At 40.7% G+C, this 25,985-nt stretch overlaps 2 protein-coding genes across 2 annotated transcripts in view; both read left to right on the top strand.

Annotated features, from left to right (window-relative positions):
* Positions 1-4,765, top strand: part of si:dkey-91m11.5 (BCR activator of RhoGEF and GTPase) — a 32,101-nt gene extending 27,336 nt beyond the window's left edge. Inside the window, exons 17-23 of the mRNA XM_018669473.2 lie at positions 959-1,018; positions 1,507-1,616; positions 2,185-2,324; positions 2,541-2,675; positions 2,783-2,888; positions 3,081-3,240; positions 3,321-4,765. Of these exons, the coding sequence (XP_018524989.1) occupies positions 959-1,018; positions 1,507-1,616; positions 2,185-2,324; positions 2,541-2,675; positions 2,783-2,888; positions 3,081-3,240; positions 3,321-3,410 (801 nt within the window). The 3' untranslated portion in view covers positions 3,411-4,765. The remainder of the gene's footprint in view (positions 1-958; positions 1,019-1,506; positions 1,617-2,184; positions 2,325-2,540; positions 2,676-2,782; positions 2,889-3,080; positions 3,241-3,320) is intronic.
* Positions 4,766-5,340: 575 nt separating this feature from the next.
* Positions 5,341-25,776, top strand: specc1la (sperm antigen with calponin homology and coiled-coil domains 1-like a). The gene is made up of 16 exons (XM_018669385.2): positions 5,341-5,531; positions 11,855-12,017; positions 12,121-12,259; positions 12,353-13,983; positions 14,436-14,643; positions 14,917-14,990; positions 15,560-15,735; positions 16,082-16,245; positions 16,344-16,462; positions 17,323-17,413; positions 17,966-18,055; positions 18,156-18,315; positions 18,607-18,709; positions 21,066-21,182; positions 21,295-21,354; positions 22,153-25,776. The coding sequence occupies exons 2-16, from the start codon at positions 11,892-11,894 to the stop codon at positions 22,240-22,242; spliced, it is 3,348 nt and encodes a 1,115-aa protein (XP_018524901.1). The 5' UTR covers positions 5,341-5,531; positions 11,855-11,891; the 3' UTR covers positions 22,243-25,776.
* Positions 25,777-25,985: the final 209 nt, after the last annotated feature.

Genomic DNA, 25,985 nt, shown 5'->3' with positions numbered 1-25,985 from the left:
TAAAATAGTGACATCTGTGGAACAACGCTGGTTTCTTTGTTTGTTTATCATTAGTTAGTTAAAGTAACATTTTAGAGTTGAGAGAGACTCATGCCAGAGAGGATGAGTGAGAGTAATCCTCATGAGGCAGAGAGTGTGGATCAGGCCAGCAGTATTGGTCTCGAGGAAGAGGGAGACACGGCTCAGAGGAAACCCTCGAATACAGGAGCCCGTCTGTGGGACAGAGTCCGCAGCAGTCTGCTCAGACCAAAGGTAAAGATATGGACAGTGAGCTGTGGACAGGTCTGCACTGGATGTTGTTATAAAAGACCTACATTTGAAGACAAATTTGTTTTTGCTTGCTCTCATTTCCTTCTGCTGTTTAAAACCCTATTAGAGTTCCACGCCATGCTATATTTCTATATTATCTCTTGGGATTTATATCTTTCAAGATTGAGAAGCCAGCATTGTATTGCCTGTGATTCTTTGTTCTTTTTGTTGCAAAAAAAAAAGTATTATGTAAGAAAATTGATTTTCACTGAATAAAGGATTATCTCAATGAGATTTGATGGTTTCTTGGGTGAAAGAACATCTGCCGTGTTGGACAGGCACAGTGCTTAGCAGCGGGGACATGATGTTATCACATTCCTCTTGCCTGATCACTGTAAATAAAGGGTGGCAGTTTGGTATTAGTCAGATGACTAAAATAGAGCAGTGACATGAGTTACACTACCTTGCCATATAGAGTTTATGTTAATGTGAGGCTGAGTAAAGTAATTGAGGAAGTAATACTCATATTTACCCACATTTCTTTACCTATACAAAGGGTAAACTTCTATTTTGCTGCAATTAACAATGTGTTCACTTTTAAGCTGATATGATTAAAATATTTCTTGGATTTTCATTCTGAAGAGAATTAATAAATTTGTTAAAACTGAACTGACCTTTGCAATAAAAACTGTCTTTTATTTTGTTTCAGCTGGATCCGCAGACGTTGCAAAATAAAGACTGGCAGAGGACAGTCATTGCCATGAATGGGGTAAGTGTTTTCACCAACCCAGTAAAAAGACAAACACCAATGTTGTAGTTGGTACATGGCTTCTGATTTGGAGATTAAGGGGCAAATCATATTAAAGCTTTGCAAAACTATTTTAGTTTTCAGCACAGAAAAAGGCTATTTCACTATTTTTTCTAGACCTGGTTTGTCCAGTGAAAGTTTGACATATCTAAAAGTGTAAACACCCTCGTAAAATTCAATTCCATTTAACTCAGTTTAGGTTTAGCTCAGGTATGGTTGCTACTATTATGCTACTGATGATATATGAAACTGATATTACTGAGCCAGTTTGTTGACTCTTCTGTGCATGTGCTACTGCTGCACTACGTTTTAACATTTATCATTATCCTATTAGTGTCACTTGTAGCCACAGTGTCTGCTGTGTACATAGGCTAGCTTTAAGGTTTGTAAGCTAACATGATCACATACAGCAGCTGTAGAAAGTAACTGTTTTCCTTTCCTTGTGTCAGATTGAGGTGAAGCTTTCAATGAAATTCGCCAGCAGAGAGTTCAGTTTGAAGAGGATGCCTTCACGGAAACAATCTGGTGTCTTTGGAGTGAAGATCAATGTAGTAACTAAGTGAGTGGTTGATATGTGTCTAGTGTGTGTGTCATGCCCAGATATCTATTTTTGATATTTTTTACGTCTCAAATAGTCAACATATATTATGTGTGTTTCTTTTAAGGCCTTCTTTTGGTTCACATTTTTGTGGTTTTAGTGACTCAAATGTAATTGTAAGAGAAAGGCTGCCCTAATTCACTGAAAGCTCACTTTGGTCTAGAAACCACAGCAGACATTTTGATTTGCTGTAAAAATGAAAAATGGCTTTGTTCTATTCAAGTGTTGCAGTCAAGTCATATCTATCACTGCAGCCAACATGTACAATACCAGGACCCTGAAACTGATCCTTAATGTTACTGTTTACACATGTTGTACTGTGACATTACAAAGAATCTTTTGTGTAAATGCCCCTACCCAAATGAATACTAACACTGACAGTAAACAATAGGGTGTATGGGAAATGTGGTCTTGATTTAGAGACTTAACTTATGTCATGGTCCAGGTCACCCTGGCCTCTTTTATATGATGTGTTTATTTGTAAGTAGCCCCTTTAAAACTTGTTTCTGTGTGACTGTGTCCTCCCTAGGCGAGAGCGCTCCAAGGTTCCCCTTATTGTGAGACAGTGTGTGGAGGAGATTGAGCGACGAGGGATGGAGGAGGTGGGAATCTACAGAGTGTCTGGAGTTGCAACTGACATCCAGGCGCTGAAGGCTGCATTTGATTCAAGTGAGTTCAGTCTGAACTTGATTTCTTTCCTAAAGGGATTTGACAAATGTTGGAAAAGAAACAGAGTTGGGAATGAGGAGATGATTCACATGTAGACATCACCAAAGACAGAGCCCTGCAGGACTGACTCATTCTCTGCTCAGAAGTGACTTTAATGCTCATCTTGTCCTCAGTAATCTTTGGTATTTAGTGACTGTTGTCTCATCTGCTGCACAGACAACAAAGACGTGTCTGTCATGATGAGAGAGATGGACGTAAATGCCATTGCTGGAACACTGAAGCTGTATTTCCGTGAGCTGCCAGAGCCTCTTTTCACTGATGAGCTGTACCCCAACTTTGCTGGAGGCATTGGTCAGTTGCCAATTCATTATTTTTATATAATTTTCATTTGTAGGGAGGGAACAAATGCAGTTGCAAGTTGTGATACCAACACATTCATGTGTGCTTTTGCCTTGCAGCTCTGTCTGACAGTGTGGCAAAGGAGAGCTGCATGCTCAACCTGCTGCTCTCTCTACCAGAGCCCAATCTGGTCACCTTCCTCTTCCTGCTTGACCACCTAAAACGGTAAACAACTTAAATTAGAATATACTATTTTAACTTACTTTTTGTTTGGGTTGTATAGTGTACTTTATGTCTGCTACTGCTGTTAATTACTGCAAAGTCATTTTTTAACTTTGTTGTAATTAATCACAATTTTTAGTGTGATGATTGCAAGAATCTATAGGCTGAATGTCATTCTTCACATTGCTTTTACAGTGTGGCTGAAAATGAGAGCATCAACAAGATGTCTTTACACAATCTGGCCACAGTTTTTGGTCCCACTTTGCTTCGGCCATCTGAAAAAGACAGCAAAATCTCAAACAGCTCACAGCCAATCTCCATGAACGACAGCTGGTCTCTAGAGGTCATGGCTCAGGTAAAATTCTTGTCAGGACAGTGAGACAGTGATGTGTTGGTTTACCTGTGAGAGTCTAATCACCTCTTCTGTCTCCATAGGTTCAAGTCCTTCTCTACTTCCTTCAGCTGGAGAGCATTCCAACACCTGACAGCAAACGTCAAAGCCTTCTATTCTCCACTGAAGTATAACAGGAACATCATGCACTTGTCCATAAATGTCCTGTTCAGAGGAAAAATATCAGCTGCTTAATGAGGTGGATGCTGCTGAGCAGCCACGACTGGCTGCCTCACTGAGAGGGTGTTTAATTTAGCCACCAGGGGGAACCATCAACACATTGTAAACTGGAAACAGCCGCCATAACTAAAGCCATTTCTTTTGGAGATCCAATGAGCATGTGTGCTCTGTTTACTTACAAGCTTACCTGCTGTGTCAGTAATAGACATCCCTGTATGATGTATGGACAATATATATCATTCTTTTTTAAATTAAATTTAAATTTCAAGAAGCATTAGTTGCTGTACTTTAATATTTTCCCCTGCTCTGGGGGATTTCTGCTGTTGCTGGATTCTCTCAGATTTCTGTCTGAGGATGGCTGAGGGATGAGTGGTTGAATGAATGGACATTTATTTTTCATGTCTATACATGTTTTTCTTTCCCCAGAAATGTTTGACTTGGTTAAACGCGCTCGCCTGTGCCAATGTTTCCCTGCTGAGGACCAATAGAACATTTCAGTTACCCTAATGTTTACACTCTCTTAATTTTGTACAGAACTTAACAGTATGAGACTGAAAACTGTAGTTATCACACAACATGCAGGCATGTTGACCTAACCATTTGAAGTTTCGTTGTTTTCTGCACTATACAATTTGTATAGTGTCCTTATTCAGTTTGCAAGTTCTTCTGGTGGTGTCTGAGCCGGTTTTTGTGTAGATATGAGTGCTTTTTTGGAGGTTCTACCGAGAAACGAAAAGGCAGATCATTCCAGGAAAAAGGCAAGGCTTAATCCTTCCACCCGTGGAATGTATACAGTGCTGTGTATAAGTTTAATTTTGCAGTTGTCCTTTGTCCATATTTCATGTTTTGTGTCCACATTGTTTTTTTAGACTCTGTCTAGTTTGATTCATTCAGCTGGAGTTAATGTAACGTGTTGCTTTCTGCATTTCTTGTATGTTATCTTCAACCTTTACAGGACAACACCACACTGCTGTAGGAAAAAGAGCACTTAATTATCTTAAATACCAAATGTTCCCCAGTAGGACCCTTGAAGCACAGTGATTCACTCATATCCAAATCTTCTGCAATATTAAAAGGTTAATTATTCACATACCCAGTGTTACTTTCAAACCTCTGTGAAAATGTACTGTTTGACTGCATTATGTTTTACTCCAGATCACCACGAGTATACACCTGATAGCACAAACTATAACCTTCAGTGCTTGTGATTCCTGTAAAATAAGCAATAAGTCTTAGTGATTGATAGGATGAGCAATGACCTGTGTGTCATGTATGTATGATTTATGTAAATAAATACTTGATAACATTATCCTTGCATTGTGTCCTTCCTCTGTCTTAAATAAACATTCAGACTTTTATTGTTTTGTTGTTGATGTGACTGCAGTGGTTCACTCCTCTTTTATAAAGTTAATGTAGTAAACTTTTGTATGCTGGGTTTTTTCTGCAAGAAGGTCATCTGTTGTGGGCCCTGCTACCAGATGTACCACGTCACTGCGCATATACCTTGTAAAGTAATGCAAACATGACTAAAATCGTTCATTGTAAGACTGTTGAAGACAGGGATAAGCATGCAAAAAACACAACAAATTCAATCACAATCTCATCTTTTGCATGCATGCTAAATCTCTTGACATAGTCATATGTCAACAGAACTCAATATTCTGTTAATAATTAAGGTGTGAGATACATTTTAAATTACATCAGAGATTTGTGTAAATCTAGTGGATAAGCACTAATTCAGATACTAATGATTATCCAGAAATTTGGACTGTGGAAGGTTTGCTGGAAGTTCTGCAGCCTTGTGGCTCAGCTCCAGGAATAGTCCAGTGGATATTTAAACATCCCGGAGGCAGTAAACTGTCCCTCCTGCACAGAGGGTGATGCTGAGGTGATGCAACCAGAGGAGGGGGCAGAGGATCATCCGGCTGCTGCCAACAGAAAGAAGCTGACATCCGAAACCGATGCTGCCTGCTGGCGTCTCAAGTTTTGGGATTAACGAACTGTTAGAGACTACAAATGGACGTTCGTCGGACTTTTGTTAGTCTCTCTAAGATGAAAAATTAGCAGAACCCAAGGTATGAATATTTTATCAGTTTACTGACATAGCGCTGTCTTTTTGCCGGCTATGCTAACATTGCTAGCCTAACAATAGCATTAGCCTTCTCAAGCCCTTTTACTTACTGACAGCTGAGTTAAATTAACTGACCGAAAAGAAACACAAAAACCTACGCTCAAGTTACGTTAACTAAGCAGACTCGAAATGTTGGTTTAGGTTGTTTTAAATAGCATGCTAATTATTGTTTTAACCCTCAATCCAGATTTAGTTCAGTCGTCAAGCTAGTAAAATTCACTTGGACCTGTGTTATGAATTATTTCAAAATAAGTTTTTTATAATGTGCTGGTATATAGTCCCAGTGTCCTTCGTCATTTAATGTCCGTTAATATAACTATTTGATCACAGTTGTCGCTGCATTTAAGTTTTTTCCTGTGTGAAGGGGAATAGCTTTAAAACAGTTCTGCAGTACGTAAGATGACTTGTCTGGCTTGTACTCTGTACGTCTGTTAGAGTGGAAAAATTTGAAAATAATTTTAGTAGGTTTTCACTGAGTTTGCTTGTAGATTCTTGGGAAGCTGAGATTATCTCTCTCATTTGACTTTAAATATCTGTAATAAAAAACATATTGTATGGTTAGTATCTAATTTACTATACGTACATTTCCATTCCATTTCTTTCGATTTATTTGAATTTTGCTACAATAATTATAGTTTCAGTAAAAGATGATGAAGGGTGGTGCTTACGTGTCTAGTCTAGTGCTTTTATTTTGAAAGCTTGTGGCCATACAGGAAGTGAAGTTATTGAAATTCCCTGCATGCCTGACCTCAAGCTATCTAGCTAGCTGGGTTATCTCCCTGGTTTAAAGTTGCCATTTGGTCTCTAACATGATAGTACCGGCTGTTGCTTACAGTAGAGTGGGGTAGTTGTCTTTACCCAGAGGATCTGATTGTTAAAGTATTCACATGTGAAACTGAATGACACATTGTTAGCGTTAGCCGTGGTACTGCTAACGTAGGTGTAGTCAAGAACAATGTAAATTTGCCATCCCCCTGAGAAGAGTCAACAGTGAAATGATGGTGCAGCTGGTTGGTGCTTTTTGCTTGGCTTATCTTTTCAGGGCTCCTACCTCTGTTTATGTATGACTAAATCCTCCTTTCTCTCGCACACTCAGTTCATTTACCTACATCTTTTTTTAACCAGAGGTGACCACAGATGTTGCCCAGCTTTCCTGGAATAGAGCTAAAAGAGCAATATTTCACAAGCCAGTCTTTAAATCAATGTCCAGGAGATATGACTTATGAGATCGTCCTACTTTGCTGTGCCTGATCATTGCATTGCTTTTAGAAAAATATTTTGGTGAAAACTCACCAGTCTTGGAAACTTTGCCCCCAAGTGACATTTAACTAGAGGAAAGAAAGAAATGAATTTCTATGACGAGTCTTCCACACAGTTAATGAAATGGAAGGTGAATGATACCTCAGTCTAAAGTCTTTTTTAAAACAAATATTTATGCTGTAGATGGTCTTCCTCTAAAATGTGAGGTTGGTGCTTATGATGTCAAAGGTGGAAAAGAAGTTAATGTATCAGGACATTTACATTAGTGATCCTTCATTTTTTATTAGTATGCTGTAGTATCACTGAAAAACTGAAGCTTATAAATGTCATTTAAACTGAAAGCAACACAATTAAAGAGTGGCTTGATTAATAGTGTTCCAGGCTTGTGTATTTGGCAAATGAGATTCAAGGCTTGACAGTGTCTGCTCTGTCTCAGGCAGACTGGTGCCTGCTTGTCCTTGTACATACAGTCACCCTTGTAGATGTAGGGTTTACTTTTTTTTTTCTTTTCTGGAGACGCCACCACAGGAAGCTGATGTTATGGCAAGGAAGTGCCTCCCCACAGTTAAAGCATGAATAAGGAAAGAGGGCAGGGAAGGGGTATTTATGAGTTACTAGACCACTACTACCCCCACCCGCTTCTCTTCCTAGACCGTTTCTTCTTCATCCTCAGTCTCAGTGGCATGCTGTTGTTCAACTGTCTGCAAAAGAACACTACACACACTTGTTCTCTTGGTCAGCCTTGGATCAGATCCATTGCGTTCATTAACACTGAAATCAAATACTGTAGCTCTCTTTAATTTTAATTTGAACAAGTGTTATTGGCTTTTGGCCTAGTGTGAAGCGGAGTACATTCTGTAGCACGGGACTTAATACAACACACACAACTTAACTTAATATGTTAATGTTAATATTGCACAGTGTTGATTGACTTTTTTTAATATTTAATTTTAGGCACAATTATTACATTTTAACTACATATATTCATGGATACTTATATCTTGTAGATTCTGAGTATTAGTCCAACAATCATCATTCCTCCTCAGCAGATTTATGCAGTTGGCAAAGAATCATTGTTAATATTTAAGAAAATGTCTGCCAGTATCAGACAAAACCTTATGGACTGTGGCATTTTCTGTGTGATTTTATATTTAAACACAAATACATCACAGTGTCACAAACAGTCAGACCAAAGACACAGAGTCACCAAAAAAGTTATTTTTCTTTATCACACAAACAGCATTGTTTTGATACAGTGTGATTCATCACAGATGTTGGCATAAACTACAGAACTGTAGCTTCTTTAGACAACATTTTTCAAACTGAACCAAAAGAGAGTGACAGGCCAATATGTATGAACATCTGGTGTAAATATGAATCATCATTTTGAGAGACTCTAAAATGGTACAGACAGAGCTTTCTGTTGTGGGTCATGTAGAAGTACATAGTAAAGTACATACTGTTGTTGCAGAGTGGGAGCGTGAAAGAAAAGGCTGCTGACTCTGCCCCATTTAGCTGCTCTGTTGGTCCCCAGCCTGTGCTCCCATGTCTATTCAGATCCAATGAAAAGGGTTGCACTCTAGCTAGCAGCTCTCTGTTTCAGACATCTGCTTTGACACACATTCCGCTATTCAGAAAACTGGCTAGTTGTTGAGAGCACATGTCAGTGCTCAGGGAAAACGCCCAGCACAATTGAAACATATGTGTTATGGATAAATGGATGTGTATAGAGAAACAAATACTAACCACAAGTAGCACATAGTTAGGTGTGTGAAGACAGATAAGATATATAAAAAAGCATTCTGATGAGTTACATCTCAAACTACAATTTCACAAGCATGGGGTATTAAGAATAAGGCAATTCAGCCCAGTTTGTAGAATAATATCCACTTGTGATATACCACAGCAAGCCCATTGAGTCCCATTGATTTTCCTGTATCTTAAGCAGGAGAAGAGTTAACTTGACATTGCTTGATGGCATGCACAGTGTGAATTTAGCAGTTGCACTGGTGCTGTTACACATTTTGAACTTTCTTTTCTTGTGCTCAAAAAGGTTGGTGTTGGGGCTGCAACTAATTATTATTTTCATTATTTAATAATCTGTGGATTATTGTCATGTTTAATTAGTCATTCTATAAAATGGTAGAAAATGCTCATCATAATTTCCTACAGCCAGGGCTGATGCCACCAAATTACTTGTTTTGTTTGACTAACGCTTAATAAAAACTAAAGGTATTCATTTTTAAATCACGTCGGTCAAAAAAAGGTATTACTCAAGTATTACTCCAGTATAACTATTACTATTACTATTACTCAAGTAACTCATTATTATCAATAGCTGATGATATATTTACTGCCTGACAACCTGTTGATTAATTGACTATACGTCTCAGCTTCAGTTTGTGAGAGGCCTGCAAAGCAGAGTGGCAGAAGTTCTGGTCGTGGAGGAATACAACAAATGCTTTCCAGACAGTTATTTATAGCTCCAGTGCATAAACAACCTGTGAACATGTAATGTCTCTGTCTGGCCAAAATGTAGTGATAACTGTACAGTTATATGAAAACACATGTTCTCAAAGTATAGGCATGACTTAAAACCTCCTAATTAGGTCAGGCCAGTGGAGATGAAGATACATATAAAAATAGTCCATATCTTTAAAAATAACTTCTAAACCAGCCTAAACTAGCATCTCCTGAGTATAATGCTGAATATGAGTTTGTATTGTAACCTTTGGCCAAGAGTACAGGTCAGTTTCAGTAAATATAATATACAGCTGCACCACAGGAGCTACAGAGCTACATAGCTCAACCAGCTGAGGCACATTATTTGCCTTTTCCTCCATATGAGGTAGGGGATTGATTTTGTTGAGTTTGTTTGTTTGTTTGTGTGCAGCTCTTTGTAAACTTACACATAACTTCCTATGATCTGGTGATACATGACAGGTTTTTTGTGACTGTGGGAGGTTTTTGTAACCATGATTTTATGAGCATGTTATTTTGAGTAAAGATTTCAAATTCTTCAACTTGGAAAGAAACAACTTTATCTGCAAGTGTAATCAGACCCTACCTAACTCTTCCTAAAGGTTAGGGCTAGAGTTTGCTTATATGAGGAAGGTGTGGTTACTCCCAGAATCGTCATCACTGGAGGCAAAGGTTAAAAGACAGAAGTAACAAGCCAAATGAATATAGTCTTCAGAGAGAAAAATGACTGTGCGCTTGGAGATTTGGTGCTGGATAACAGATTTAAAGAAGCACCTGTACCTGGAAAACACAGCTGAAATCAGTTAGTAAAATATTTGTTTCTGAATAAAGTGCAGTTGTGGTTTAGCAGCAGGTTATTTTGGATCCACTGGAAGTGTATCAGCAGAGAGAAAGTACACAATATGTGACTCAGATGTGTGGTATTGTGTGCAGACCTCCTCCTGCTCTGGCTGTATCAGATTTGAATTGTTGATTCTTTTTTTGTGAGTTTATTTAGCTAAGATTCAAAGGAAGGTTTCAGTCAGCAATTTGTCTAAACAAGCTTCTCACCAGCTTCTCACGGTGTTCTATTTTAAGTCTTATTTACTGCTGATATCTGATCATATTTATTTCCATATCCAAACAACAAACTTTTGCTCAAGAAAACAACAGAGCACTGTCAGAGACAGATTGTAGCCGGGTTTCCTGTGTATAATAAATCACTTCAGCTCACTTTTTCCTCTTACGAGAACTCGAAGACATCCAAGTCTGTGCTAAAGTACTTACTCTTTGTCTCCAACTGTGTCCCAAATCACTTTTCTTGCTATCGTGGCATCAAGTCATGGTCTCCTCAGACCTGAACACATGTGAACAATACTGAATAATGCCTCCTGTGTTTTATACAAGGTTTTGTTATTTGGTTACAGCCAGTTTCAGCACCTCTATCACTGCCAAATAAACATAGTTTATTGGCAAAATTGCAGTAGATTAACTCCAGCATAGTTATAGGTGCTTCATTTGTTTGAGAGAATATTTTTGTATCATGTGTTACTAATTCAGTACACATTTTGAATCATACCCCGCCAAAGAAATCAAGAATTTTCCCTCATTAAGTTGTTATTGGGAATCTTTTCAGGGATGGCAGGTTGTTCAAACTGATAGTGAACTGGTATGAATACATCTTGAACAAACATGGCACTAAATGATTCCTTGGCAGTGCAGGATGAAATGTAGTGCATCAGAGCAGCTGACCAGTAACAGACCAACAGACTCACATTCTTCCCTCACAAAATATGACGGCAGTTGTAATGGTTTGAGTTCTCACTTTGATCTGTGAGGGAATCTACTTTCCCTTTTATGGTTGTGCTGATCATTCTGCACAGTGCTAGGAAAAAACATCGTCGCCTATTTTTTTCTGTAAGGTGAAAACTGTATGACCACATTCTTCCCACAAATATATATATATTATATACATATCACAGCAACCACCCACATAGATTTAATTTAAAGTTAAATCTTTATCAGTGTCATCATTGTTGTAGTCCCAGAGCTGAGAGGTTATCACAGACACATGAGAGCCATCTAGTGGCAGCCCTGATTGGCCTGTGGAATCCTCCAGCTCACTGTTTATCTTACATTCCTGTATCTGGGGTGGTCCTACAGCTGCCTTAACAGCTACCAAATGTAACTGCAGTGAAGACAAAATGATTTAGATTGCAAGTAACACAAAAGTGTCCAAGTGTCATGATGTAAATATGAATGAACAACATTTTAAACTACAATATCCACATAAACTAATCATTGTAGAGATCAAGAGTAAAGGCAGGATTATCCACTGCCTCCCAAACACCAACTATCTCAAATGAACTTAAAATCACAGAGACAGACAGAGGTTTCTAGAAGTGCTTGGCTATTCAATGTGATCTCAGTGTTTCTTAGTGTTTAGGGAACAGCCTGTGTGGAAAGAATTTCTCTGCCATGGAAAACTGGAGCTATCGCTCTGGACACTGACATACATTACCTTGCTCCTTCCTCCTTTGTGCACAGATTGAACTGTAAATGTATTGGCGTCAGAGAGCTCAGTATGAAGAAGTCGGTCCGGCCAGCGGTGAGTAAGGTGAGCGGAGATCGGGGGAAGGCTGAGGCCGCGGCCACTGCTGGCACTGGAAAGCCTGCAGCCAAGACCAGCAGCACAGCACCTCTGTCTAAGGTAAGACTCGTCATGTGATGGACACATGCTACTGATTTACCATGCTTGACGTGGATTTTATTGATTTTTTTGTTGTGAGCATGTTAAATGTTTGTACTTTCAGGTGAAAAGCAATGATGATCTTTTAGCAGCTATGGCCGGAGGGAATCCTGCATTGAGTAGTGCTGTCACCAAGACCAAGAGGACTGCCTCCATCGGGACTAATGCTAACAACCTAGACAGCAAGCCAAAGACATCATCAGGCATGTCTAAAATTTCATTCCAAGGTATTAATTTCACATTTTGTAATGTTTTTTTACTAGAAATTTAAAGATAACATTTTCCTCTCTCACCAGGTACTTCATCCAAGCGTACAACATCTTCGATTTCCAAGGAAACAAATTCATCACGAGACCGTCTTCGGACATCCAGGACATCAGCTGCTAAGAAGCAGTCTGTATCAGGGACTGTAGCTGGGGATGTGGCCTCAGGGAAGCGCTCTCGCAGCCAGGTCCTGACAGAGTCTGAAGGCCGCATGAGCAAGTCTAAATCAGATGGCCAGATCAGTGATAAGGTGGCCTTGGAGGCTAAAGTAAAAGACCTGTTGGGTTTGGCTAAAAGCAAAGATGTGGAGATCCTACACCTGCGCAGTGAGCTGAGGGACATGAGGGCCCAGCTTGGTCTGGGAGGGAAAGAAGCACCGCCACAGGAAGAAGCTGGGGAGGAAGAGAAGCCCCAGGTTTCAGCCATCACAGCAGCCGATGTGGAGTCTACCCTGATTCTCTTACAAGAGCAGAACCAGGCCATCAGAGAGGAGCTCAACCTACTAAAGAGTGAGAACCGCATGCTGAAGGACCGGCTTAATGCGCTGGGCTTCTCTCTGGAGCAGAGGCTGGATGCCTCTGACAAGCTGTTCAACTATGCCTCCCTGAGCCCAGACCTGGCAGCGGGCAGTGGGCAGAGTGATGGTGGAGGAACAGGTACACTGACCTCATCAGTGGAAGGCTCTGCCCCGGGCTCCTTGGAGGATCTGCTCACAGGACACCAGCACGGAGGCTCAGCGGACAACCTCGACAGTGAATCCAGTGAGGTCTACCAGGCTGTCACTTCCAGTGATGACGCACTGGATGCCCCCTCTGGAGCCTCCTCATCATCTGAGTCGGAATGTGCGCCCAGCAGGGAGCGCTCACGGAGGGGCAGCAGTGGCAATGCCAGTGAAGTGTCAGTGGCCTGTCTGACGGAGCGCATCCACCAGATGGAGGAGAACCAGCACAGCACTGCTGAGGAGCTCCAGGCCACACTGCAGGAGCTGGCCGACCTGCAGCAAATCACCCAGGAGCTGAATGGGGAGAATGAGCGGCTCGGTGAGGAGAAGGTGATTCTCATGGACTCCTTGTGCCAGCAGAGCGACAAGCTGGAGCTCTACGGTCGCCAGATCGAGTACTTGCGCTCTCTGCTGGATGAGCATCATATATCTTACGTGCTAGAGGAGGACATCAAGAGTGGCCGCTACATGGAGCTGGAGCAGCGCTACGCAGACCTGGCAGATAATGCCCGCTTTGAGAGAGAGCAGCTGCTGGGGGTGCAGCAACACCTGTCCAACACATTAAAGATGGCCGAGCAGGACAACGCTGAGGCCCAGGAGATGATTGGAGCGCTGAAGGAGAGGAACCACCAGATGGAGCGCATCATGGAATCAGAGAGACAGGATCGGAACGCCATGGCAGCTGCGCTTGAGGAGTACAAGGCAGCAGTGAGCAACGACCAAGCGGAGCTGAGCCGCTGCCGAGCCCAGCTGGACCAGGAGAGGCAGAGGGTGGCCGAGCTGTACTCTCTACACACCGCGGGGGACAAAAATGACATCTGCCAGCTGCTGGAAGGTGTACGGCTGGGGAAGGAGGAGGCTGAGGCCAAGGCTGCAAAGATGCAGGAGGAGCTGGAACAAGCCCACAGTGAGCTCAACAGGCTGCAGGAGACTTTCAGCAAGGTTAGTTAGGCCTAAAAGAGAACTTGAGATGTAAAATCAAAGGCCATTACACAGACAGCATGTAGATTAAAGATTCTAAATAGGTGTTTGACCTAATTGAAACTTAAATATAGTTCAGGCAAGAGTTTTTGGGTCACCAGAGTGAGTGCCCCTTTTATTATCGATGGATTAGTGCCAGTGATTTTACCTTGAGAATGTAACAAATGCAGTGGTTAACTCTTCAGAGTCGACCTTTCACAAGGAGCTGTACACATCCTTTGTTTGTACCTCACCAGCATAACACTAGACATAGGATTACTATGTAGGTTTATAATTAAAGCAAACACTGTATATGATAGATCTCTTAATGTTCCAATATGACACAGCTGAAGCTTTGTTGTACATTAGTCAGCTAATTACCTTATGGCTCGTTAATAATTAAATGAAGGATACTCTTTATCCTGTGTGTGCAGCTGGACAGGGAATACAGAGACTTCCAGGAGCAGGTGCAGCAGCAGATGGCCGAGCAGGATCGCACACTGGAGAAGCAGCGTGTGGAACTGCAGGAGAAAGAGACAGAGATCGCAGACATGAAGGAAACCATCTTTGAGCTGGAGGACGAGGTGGAGCAGCACCGAGCTCTTAAACTCCATGACAACCTCATCATCACAGACCTGGAGAGTAAGTGGGTGAAGAACACACTCTGTAACTAAAATGAGTGCAAACTTGTCCTAATGTCCAACCTTTGACTGGATAGCAGGTTTATACAACTTCATGTTTACTCAGGCCGCCAGCGATCATACAGAGATCATGTTGTGTGAAACCAAAACCAGTAAGACATGGTTTGAGTGTCTCTCAAACTTCCTTCCTCTAAGGTGTTTGTGGTTTTGAGTCAGTCTGCTCTGTGGCCTGTTGGCATCAACACCACTAATCTGTATCTTTCTCCCATCCCAGACTCTGTGAAGAAGCTGCAGGACCAGAAGCATGACATGGAGAGAGAGATCAAGATTCTTCACCGCAGACTGAGGGTAAGGGTGCTGCATTGGGGTGCCGTGTTGTTTGAGGACTGAAGCGGACTCATAAAATTATTTTTCATTTTCTAATTTGGTGGAGGAAAGTCAAACAGGAAAGTGAACTGCAGCAATTTTAGTTCAATACTCAGTAAATAGTAAATGTATCTGGACTGATGATAAGAAATATTTTTAAATGTCCTTGTGTTTTCACAGGAAGCCAGTATGATATATATCTCGATGCTGTGATGTTATGATTTAGCCTGAGCAATGTTAAAACTGCTAATTTATATTAGCGATTAATCATGTCACTTTGTAATGTGAAAGATATTGCCTGTAGCAACAAACCCACAGAGAATTATCATCTGAAATTGTAGTACCCTTCTACAGAGCCTTTTTGTGTCTTTTTTTAGTTTTACAGGCTGCTACTGTTTAAATTTCCTGTCACCGCTCTCATCAGCCCAATCTCAGGCCAAACTGCCCCAAAAGACAAAAAAAATCATCATTACTATTTTAATGATCTAATTTATCATGAAGCCTAAATAATGTTTAACTCTCCTGTTTTCTTATTTTGTGTGTGTCTGCAGGAAGAGTCAATGGAGTGGCGTCAGTTCCAGGCTGATCTGCAGACAGCTGTTGTCATTGCTAATGACATCAAGTCGGAAGCACAGGAGGAGATTGGAGACTTGCGGCGCCGACTGCAGGAAGCACAGGAGAAGAACGAGAAGCTGAGCAAAGAGCTGGATGAGGTCAAGAGCCGCAAGTAAGAGCCAGATATAGATGTTTGGAACAGCTCCAGCGGTCATGCTGACATCGTCTGTCTTAATATTTCTAAACAAAAGGAGAGGAGATGTAACTGTTTATTTGATTATGATGCTGGATGCTCACTAGCAAGGTTCATTCATCTTTGCTGAATCTCACAGATGGAAAATTGCCATTACTGACCAAGAGAAAAAATTATAAATAACAAATTAACTGCTATTTCACCATAATTATCCCTACAACATGATGCGAGTTCCTGAATGAGGGCCATTCTCAAATCATAGTGGAAATTGACAGCATAGATGCTCTGAGTTCACATACTGAGTAGAATACTGTATGTTTCCCAGGCAGGAGGAGGAGAGAGGCAGAGTGTATAACTACATGAATGCAGTGGAAAGAGACCTGGCTGCTCTCAGACAGGGGATGGGTCTCAGCCGGCGTTCCTCCACCTCCTCAGAGCCATCACCCACTGTCAAGACACTCATTAAGAGCTTTGACAGTGCCTCACAAGGTACCACACAATGTTAAGATGCTCTGCTTTCCTCACTTTTTTTTGTTTTCTATACATGTATGGAGTAGGTCTAAACTGAGTCACATGTGTCTAACTAGGTCCACCTTCCAACGGTGCCTCTGTGGCTCCAACGGCGTCGGCTGCCCCACTTCCACGCACCCCCCTCAGCCCCAGTCCCATGAAGACACCTCCAGCAGCTGCTGTTTCACCCATACAGGTACGGGAGGAAAGGTCTTATGTGAATTTGTCTCTAGATTTTCCTTTTTCCCCATGTTACCTTGCCATTCTACACAGTTTAGCGGTGTGGAAAGTTTTCTTTGGTTTCACTACACAGCATTTAAAGCAACGTAAGACAAATGAAAAGTACATCAACAATAAATAAACATGAGTTGAAAGACATAATTACAAAAATAAAATTCAGAAAAAGACACTAGATGCAAGATTCAGCATGTGTAAACTACTACAAAGATCTTGCACACTTGTCTAATTGACAGGTGGCCCTACATCAAAAACTCTTGACTATGAAAAACAGGGTAATTTTACAGAACGAAAGTGAGTACGAGTCACCAACAGTGTTTGTGATTTTTAGTTATTTTTACAGCCTGAGACTTTGTGTAAGAGGCATGCTATGTATTTGATATTCTAATAAACCAAGCCTTCCCTGGTCACTCATTATCAGTGGCTCTGGTGAGAGCTGCTGAAACAGTACATGTAGAATAAAAGTGTGATTATTAGTACAAGTAAAAAATAAATGAGTTCAGCTCTAAACCTGAGGATTTGATTTTTTTTTTTTTTCAATTCAAACCTTTCTGGTTAGATAAAGTGGTGCGAGGCTATAGAGGAGTTAGACTGTGGGAAAATCCATCCCCTAATTTGTTTATTATTTTTTAACATAGACTTTGGAATATTTTGCATACATTTTCAGTCAGTCAGCTAATTGGTTAATGGGCTAATTGTTGTAGCTCTACATAATTTCTACTCTTGCACTGCCCTGTGAAAACCATACATCCTCAAGACATTTCTCTTCACTAAGGCTATTCATGGATTTTATAACACATTTATGTATTGCTGTTTCAGAGACACTCTATAACCGGGTCTATGTCAGCAACCAAGCCACTCTCCTCACTGAGTGATAAGAGGCCCAGCTACACAGACATCACCATGCCAGGTGAGGCAGCCATCACTGTGATGATTTAAATACACTTCATGTACTGAATTCATTATGTCACCTTCTTAATTTAAGAACTGGTGCTCTCAGAAATGTAAGTATATAAGTATGTAAGTATATATTAAAGGACAGAAATGCTATACTCCGTTGAGTAATACAGGAGAATGAGAAATAAAGGAACAGTGTGTCCCCAGAGGCCTGGAGTTGGGAGTTAGCAGGTTTACTGTGTGCTGACGTCATTTTTCAGTTCATCAAAACACTATGGGAGGGAATGATAAGAGGGAAATAATGAGTGACTATGCACTGTAGAGTTTCCCTCAGTTCATTCTCACCAGTGATGAGTTCAAGTGTTTCATGTGAACATAGTTCCGTTTATTTTTCTCTGATTTATGGTTTTCTTTCTGAGTGAGTCGCCCTTGTGCAGTATTCCCTGAACTCCAAAGGGCTGGAATGTGGCTCTTTACTGACCCTGTTACATCTTAATTTCAGAGGAAGTGCCTTATGAAAACACTCTTAACTGTATATGTTGCAAATACTGTGATGTATCCACAGCTGAGCACCTTCTCAGGGGAACCTCGGCTAGCCGACCTCCATCTGTCCTCCAGAGGGTCTCCAACATGGACTCCACCAAGGCAATCTCAGGTTAGAGATGGTAGTTAAATTATAACCAGTAACTCAGTTTCCATTTTAGTAAAAAAAAAAAAAAAAATCAGTCTTGAATTGTCTTTTCTGTCCTGAGCAGTGTCCCGCAGGAGCAGTGAGGAGATGAAAAGGGACATGTCGGCTCCAGACGGGGCATCCTCATCCTCCCTGATGGCTATGAGTGCAGCCTCCTCTCCACTCTCCCTGTCATCCTCCTCTCCCACAGCCTCCATCACCCCCACAGCACGCAGCCGTCTAAGGTACTTCTTCTTAGAGTACTGCCTCACCTGTGTGTTGTGCTAATTGGTAGAAGTTATTTTCCTGTAATTCAGCCAATGTGCTCACACTGTCTGTTTAAAGTCAGTGTCTGTGTCGTGACATCACTTGTTCATACTGTAGTTGTGACTGGTCTGGTGACGAAACACACAACCCGAGTGATGTCAGCTTTCCTAGCTCACTATTCACACATGCTTACCATATAATGTGTTTGGCTTCTCTAGTAAATCTGTGGTAGAGTTTGCTTACATGTCTCTTCTGTGGGTCCACTACAGAGAGGAGAGAAAGGACCCATTGTCAGCGCTGGCCAGAGAGTATGGAGGCTCCAAGAGAAATGCTTTGCTAAAGTGGTGCCAGAAGAAGACTGAAGGCTACCAGGTAGGTTAAAGTCCTGTCACTGGTTTGTACCAGCTGATCCAAAGTGTCTATAACTCTTTTCCAGTGGCTTGGGCAGCAACTGACAATAAATAACAAACATTGTAAAAGGGGACCTTCCACCGATTTTACACACCAAAGTCTTTTTTTAAATCCATACCTTACTTTGAAGGCTGAAGACTACGAGTTTGAAAATGAAAAAATCTGTCTGTGTAGAGTTAGAAGGAAGTGAGCTTTTGAGACCTATGCAGCCCAGTCCTCATTGAGGCTAGCAGCTTGAGGCTAACAAACCCAAACCTCTATTCAAACCGCTGGCTGTTGTGTTGCGTTGTGGGTTCTGCAGACTCTAGGTTTTGACAAGGAAGTAGAAAGCATTGAATAAAAAACACAATATCTCAGGTACTGAATGAGTCTAACAGTAGTATAGTAGTGCAATACTTTTTTACACTTCACACTTCACACACACACTGTCTGCCAATGATATTTTTCTGAGTCTCTCTCTCGTTAGCAAAAGGTTATAAAAGTGGCTTCACAATGTAAGTAGAAGAGGGATATGATGAATAAGGTCATGAAGGTCATTCATTCCTTCATGACAGGACAGATTGGCCTGGATTAAATATGGCAGCTTAGATCTGTATTTTGTGGCACCAGTTTCTGTGAAAAGGTTACTTGATGTTCTGTAAAGGCAAAGATAAGAAAAGAAAACAGTGTCTGGAGAGCAACAAAAACAGCAGCACAGAAAGAAAGCACCATTTTCTCTTACGCTGGTTTATGAGTTTTATGATAAAATTATTGATTTTGTACAACCTATTTGTAATTGATTATGTTTGTTTGGATGCTTTGTTCAAATTAACAAATCATGCAAAATTTGAAAAGGAGGTTAACACTTATTTTATAGTAATTAGAGCTAACTGACATTAATTGTTATTCAACCAGTATATATTGTCAAGAACTGTCCCTGAACAAGCAAGTCTTTTTCCATCAAGCAACTGTGATTACATAAGAAACACAAGGAAACTTTATTGTTATTGTATTAGTTTCAATGAAATTTGGTTTGACACTCTCCTGTAGCAGTAATATACAATATATCAAACAATAGATAACAAGGACACTAATATATACAAGGAGGTCTGCAGTGTTTAAAACTGATTCACTGTCAAAAGATGAGAAAATGTTGTCCTGTTTAGTAGTTGGCATTTTGTGTGGATGCCACTTGAATGCTTTTAATTTGAAGTGGAAACAGGAGGAAATGTTGGGCTTGCATTAGCAGTAACTTAATACATCTATGACTTAGCATTAGGAGAATCAACAGTAAAAAATGAGGTTGATAGAAATGAAATGAAATTAGAAACAGAGAAGCTGGAATTCATGCTGCATCATTTCCTACGAATCCCTTGTGCATAGGTGGGCAATAAGAATCCAACATTGCAGTGGCCTTCTCCACCACTAATAATTTAAACCACTGTATAGAGAGGTACAAATGTCATGTATAATGTAAATACATTGAAGAGCTTTTGCAGAAAAAATACAAACCATGAGTAGTGTCAAAACAGTGGTTATGGTGAGTTTCTTGTTTCAGTCACATGTGATGGTGGTGTTAGAGGAGTGCGGTCTCTTTCCTGACACAGTTGACTCAGGTTGAAGAATGTCTGTCTAAACATGTGCAGAGACAATAAATGTCTAAGCACTGACCTAGAAATGACTTAAATGACAATCAGCAGGTTTGTCAAGAGTCACTTGCCATATTGAAGAGATGTTTCCCCCTTATAACTGATCTAGGTTGTGGTTACCATGGCACCATAGGACCTCTCCAGGAAGTGTGCAACATTTAACACATCCTGTGAGTTACCTGCCTGACAAAAACATGAGGCCTTCTCTGAATCATTGTGTACTATCTAGAAATAGATTATAGTTGTGACACTAAGGAAACCTTAGCAGCGTATAAGTCGCATATAACCTCAGTGATTGTTTGCAGGGGGGATGTAAGTCATTGATTTTAAATGTCAGAATAAAGTTAATGGTGGAAAAGATGATAAATGTGATATGGGTGAGTAATGTTGTAATGCTGATACTTAAAATCCCAGAACCTCATGAAATCAAACTACTGCTCTTTGAGGTTAAATCACTTGAAATACTTCCATGACAACTGAATTTATTGCGACTGTAGTAGTGTTGGAAGCGATGTTGAAAGCCTGTAAAACACAGTGGCTGGCAGTGGCATCCATGACCTGGCTTAAAATGTTGTACCGTCTTAGTTCGTACAAGAACCAGAAATTGGTTTTCTATTGATTTTTTTTTTCCTGTAAATGTTCTGTCAGATTAAATCAAAGTGTAACTGGATCATTACTGTGTTTTTCAGAACATTGACATCACAAACTTCAGCAGCAGTTGGAACGATGGCCTGGCCTTCTGCGCTGTGCTCCACACATACCTGCCTGCACACATCCCTTACCAGGAGCTCACCAGCCAAGAGAAGGCAAGTGGAGATCAGAGGAAAACCACAAAATTTTTCAATTAGTAACACTTTTATCCTCACTGTTTGTTAGACTGTTTCATTGTGTGACTTCAACTGTCTTTTTTTTCCTCAGAGAAGAAATTTCACCTTAGCATTCCAGGCTGCAGAGAGCGTGGGCATCAAATGCACTTTGGTAAATTTTATATCATTATGAAATGACTCATTTTAATTAATATAAATTAGAGTAAAAACTAAATGGATTAACTATGCTCCCTCTTCAAAAAAGCATACGTATCTAAAGACAACTTAGAGTCAGATTTGAATGTATGTATGAATGTCTACAGAAACATTTACATATATGTTTTTTTCCTCTCTTTTCCCTTTCTGACCTTCTAAGTCTCTCTTTGCCTTTGTTGGGAGGCATTATGTTTGACTCACATTTGTGCTTGCCCCTTATGTTTTTTCCTTAATTGTAGAGTTATTTAGTTAGTTAGTTTTGTTAGTTCTCATCTTTTTGATAGGCCCCCCAACTCATTATGTAAATACATTTCAACTACATTCTCATTGTAGTCATTAGCCTGAGATGAACTACTGTATGTTTTGAAGTTGTACAGTGAGTCAGCTATAGCTCTGTGTGTTATTACAAACCAAAGCCGTGCACTGTACAAACCCTCAGAGCTTTATTTTATATTTTTCTACTAGAGATCTCAAAGACACCCACCAGGTTTTAATACAAATTAAACAAATGAAATATAACATGTTAGTGAGTGAGAGCTAGCTGTTTTCCCTTGTTCCCTGTCTTTTGCTATGCAAAGCTAAGTTAACCAGCAGTCTGCTGTAGTGGTATAACTGTTTGCATGTACACCCACCAAATGAATTTTGAATGATCTTGTTAAGAAAAACAAATCATGTTGTGTTTTTTTTCTTTGTTTGGTATTTTTCCTCCCTAATTAAGTCTCTTCTTAACTTCTTAACTCTTTTCCCATTCCAGGACATAAATGAGATGGTGCACACAGAGAGGCCGGACTGGCAGAGTGTCATGACTTATGTCACAGCCATCTACAAGTACTTTGAGACCTGACTTTACCGTCTCAGCCACCCTGCTCCTGCAGCACAGACGGTGCCATGCCAGCCCTCCTGAGCTCTCAGCAACCTTTCACCGCCACAGTCAACTGTTATACCTCACTGACCCCCTCCCCCACGCCACATCAACACCCAGTCATGCTGCATGCCAGTCCTCAGTATTTTGCAACACTAAAGGCAGACCAGAGCCTCACTGGACACAACAGCTACTCCATCCTTCCAGTACGTCATAGGAGGTGGTTTGTTTAGAGTAATAGTCCAAGGGCTTGTCTGCTATGTGTACTGTTACACTAGTAAGTCATTAGAGGTGACTCTAGTGACAGTGTAGTGAACCAAGTGTGAACTGACCAGCAATGAAATCCTGAAGATAATCTTTGTCTTCGGTTCACATCTGAAGGAGCAGCATGGAAAAGAAACCAAGTCTCAGTGCCTTCTACCTGGCTCTTCCACACACATTGTCCTCCATACTTAACGCAGTTTCCAGTCTGTTAAAGGGGAGTTCAGGCAAATCTGCTACTTTGCAAGAGGAGAAGTTTTCAAAAATAATCACAGTGTTTATACTTTTCTTTGCATGTGAATATTTTATGGAAAACATGTGCTCCTGCAGAATAACAAACCAAAAGTTAGCAATGTTGGAACCCCCCCGCAACCCCTGAAAATTTCCCATGAAAGGAATTCAGACCGATGCAGCCTTTTTGCACCAAGTCTTCCAGATGTTACAGTACGATATAGATGCCTCTCTTTCAATGGATAAAGTGCCTGTGTGAGTTTTGATGCAGGAGAGCAGGAGATGAGCTCTTTCCGTGGGCCAAACCTCCGCAGAGGCAGCGTGGAAGTGTCTTTTCACTACAGTCTGTGAAGCTGAAGAGTAGAAGAGTTGTTGCCAAATAATTTCAGAGCCTTTCAGTCACTGATTTCTGGCTTTTTGGTCATCAGGACAGAGTGATGCTGCAGACAGCTACTACGTCAGCATCCGATCATGAGTGACTGATTTTTAAGCACAGAAATATGCTACATTCTACAACACTGCTATACACATTTTGTTAAGCAGCCCTAACGCACTCTGGTGGTTTTTCACTAATAGATTCATGAAGGTGGGCTAATAGTCATTTGATGTGTATGGAGTTCTGAACGCTAATCTTACAGCTGTATGATGTGAGTGTTTGCATTTTGTAGGCCTGCATTTGACATCTTGCACTTAGACTTCTTTAGGCACATACAGCACAGCATCAGTTCATCATAACCAAAATATGTGTGAGTAGAATATAGTTTTTTTTTTTCTTCCTAAAATGTATTTTGATTGACAAGATAAGTTCTCTTTAGATCAGAGCCTTACCAAGAGACATGTTTGTGTTGGGAAAATGTGCTCTAGTTTTTGGAAGCCAGCACAAACAGATTGATAGGTGAAGACTCATATTTTAGGTCAATGCAGCATCTCATTAAAGTTATAGCTCAGTTTATTGGGAAATAAAGTTAGTCATTTTGTTGCAGAGAGTTAGATGAGGAGACCGATACAACCTTAATGTCGGTAAAGTTCATATGAAGCTAGAGCCGGCAGCTGCTAGCCTGGCTCCCTCCAAATGTAACAATATCTGCCTGCCAGCACCTCTAAAGCTCACTAATGACCTCATTATAACAAGAAATGGACGTGTAACAGTGACACGTTGCAGTTTAACAGGTGGTCACGTGCTGGACTTTTTTTTGACCTGAAGTAGTGACTTCCTTGAGTCTTTGATTTTAGTTTGATTTTGGTCTTTTTTTTTTTAGCCTCAGAGGTGCAGTTAGACTAGCTGTTTCTAGTTTTAATGCTAAGCTAAGCTAACCAGCTGCAGTATCATGTTTGACAAAGTGGTGACAGTGACAGTGGTATCGATTTTCTCATCTAACTCATGGCAAGACAGCACATAATCCTGTTTCCCAAAATGAATTCTCCAATCAGAACAAATTCTCTAATCACTCCAGTTCTCCAAGTGACTGGAGAATTCATTGTGCCATTGACTAACTTTGCGTGTTAAAGTTTTTGAAATTCTTAATACGACTATCACTATAGAGAGACTTCATAGCACACAGTGTCATTTAATTTGTCTGATGTCAGTCAGCAGCGTTACTGTAATGCTGCTCACTGCTGTGAGTTAATTGTGCCTCAACATACCAAGTTCACTGTATTTATTTGCATGGTTTGCAGTCATCGTAGTGAGGTCATTGCTTTATTTGTGTGTCTGAAGTGTATATAACTTTATTACACAGACAGTAGGTAGCTGCACTGAGATAAGCTTTTTGTATTCCACACTAAATTCCTGCCTTAACAGTTAAGCCGAAGCTTCTGCGAGTGAAACTGTGACATTTTGAACCGTGGTCACCGTTCCTCACCAGACCATGTGTGACAGTGCGGAAACTGTTTCTGGAAAAAGCTCCTTCTTGTTTGTGCCTCTTGAGGAACACGAATAGTGAATGATGGTCGTAAACTATTTCAGGAAGTTGGGTGGATTCCCTCATGCGTCTGGTGAAGGTGACTACACACTGTTGATTTTGATCAAATGAAGCTGCCAGCTGGTATTAATAGCAACATTTTTGACAAGCCACAACAAGACAGTTTGTACAGCCGCAGGAGACATTCAGTGATTTAAAGTTAGCACAATAGCCCGCAACAGTGACTGTTACTTTTTGTGTACGAGAGAGAGAGTGCGAGTGAGTTATTTAATGACATTTGAAAGCATTGGCTCTCTGTTGATGGGTTTTGTGATGCCATTGATGCCGAGGATTATCAGCCAACAGTTTTATTGTGTTCTGCTTGGTTCCACCGCTGGCCCACATGTTTTATTGCTCCTGACAGGAACATCTGAGAGCTACAGAGAGATTTGAAGCCTCTCGATCCTGGAAGCGGAATGTGTTTTGATCACGCTTTAGTGATCCCCGGGACTTTTACGAGGTCCACTGTGTGCTGATGTGGAGTGATTGATGAACACTGAGGCTAGCCTGCTGAGGAGAGACCAGACGGCTGGCGAAAGCTAGGAAGCACATTCCACCTCCACATGATGCAGCCATGACAGACATGTTACATTGTTTATGATGCTCTTTAAGTGTACGGCTTTTACCACAAAAGCAAATGTGAACGTGTGCATTATTACTTTATTGGGTCCACTTCATCATGCTACATTTATTCTTCTTTGTTTACTTGAAAATGCTCTGAGAATTCCACTGAACCTGCTTTAGTTTGTCTTTTTGTTTCCATGTTGCCTTGTTTTTACAGTCCATGACACCTTTTGTTTTTTGGTGTGGAGTATTTTTTGTTCCTAAGAGAAAATCCTGAACACACTACATGCAGTGCTGAAATGTTCCCATGGCAAAGTTAAAGCTGAATGAATTAATGTGTATTTGTGTGTGTGTGTGTGTGTGTGTGTGTGTGCAAAGGGACTAAGCTACAGTATTAAGTGCACATTATGATGATAATCAACTGTAAAACAAAATGCTGTCTGGTTTTATGTTGCTTTATTTTCTCTGGCAATAGTTATAAAAGACCATTTGAAACAGCCATGTTTGTTGTCATAACTGTCTCAGAGAGTGGGTCCTAAGTTTACCACTTACAATAAATGATCAGTAAGGTGCAAAATTAAAACAAGAAGTAGACTGTGATAACACTTTGGCACTGAGTAATAACTGGATATTTGGACTCCAGTGTGAGAAATGTAGAGACAAATTGGATTGCTTGACTCATTGGGCTCAAGTGTCACAGCAGACACA

Source organism: Lates calcarifer, linkage group LG13, assembly GCF_001640805.2.
Source record: "Lates calcarifer isolate ASB-BC8 linkage group LG13, TLL_Latcal_v3, whole genome shotgun sequence".
NCBI classification, from domain to species: domain Eukaryota; kingdom Metazoa; phylum Chordata; class Actinopteri; family Centropomidae; genus Lates; species Lates calcarifer.
The sequence above is the reverse complement of the archived record's forward strand: the minus strand, read 5'-3'. Positions and strand labels throughout refer to the sequence as shown.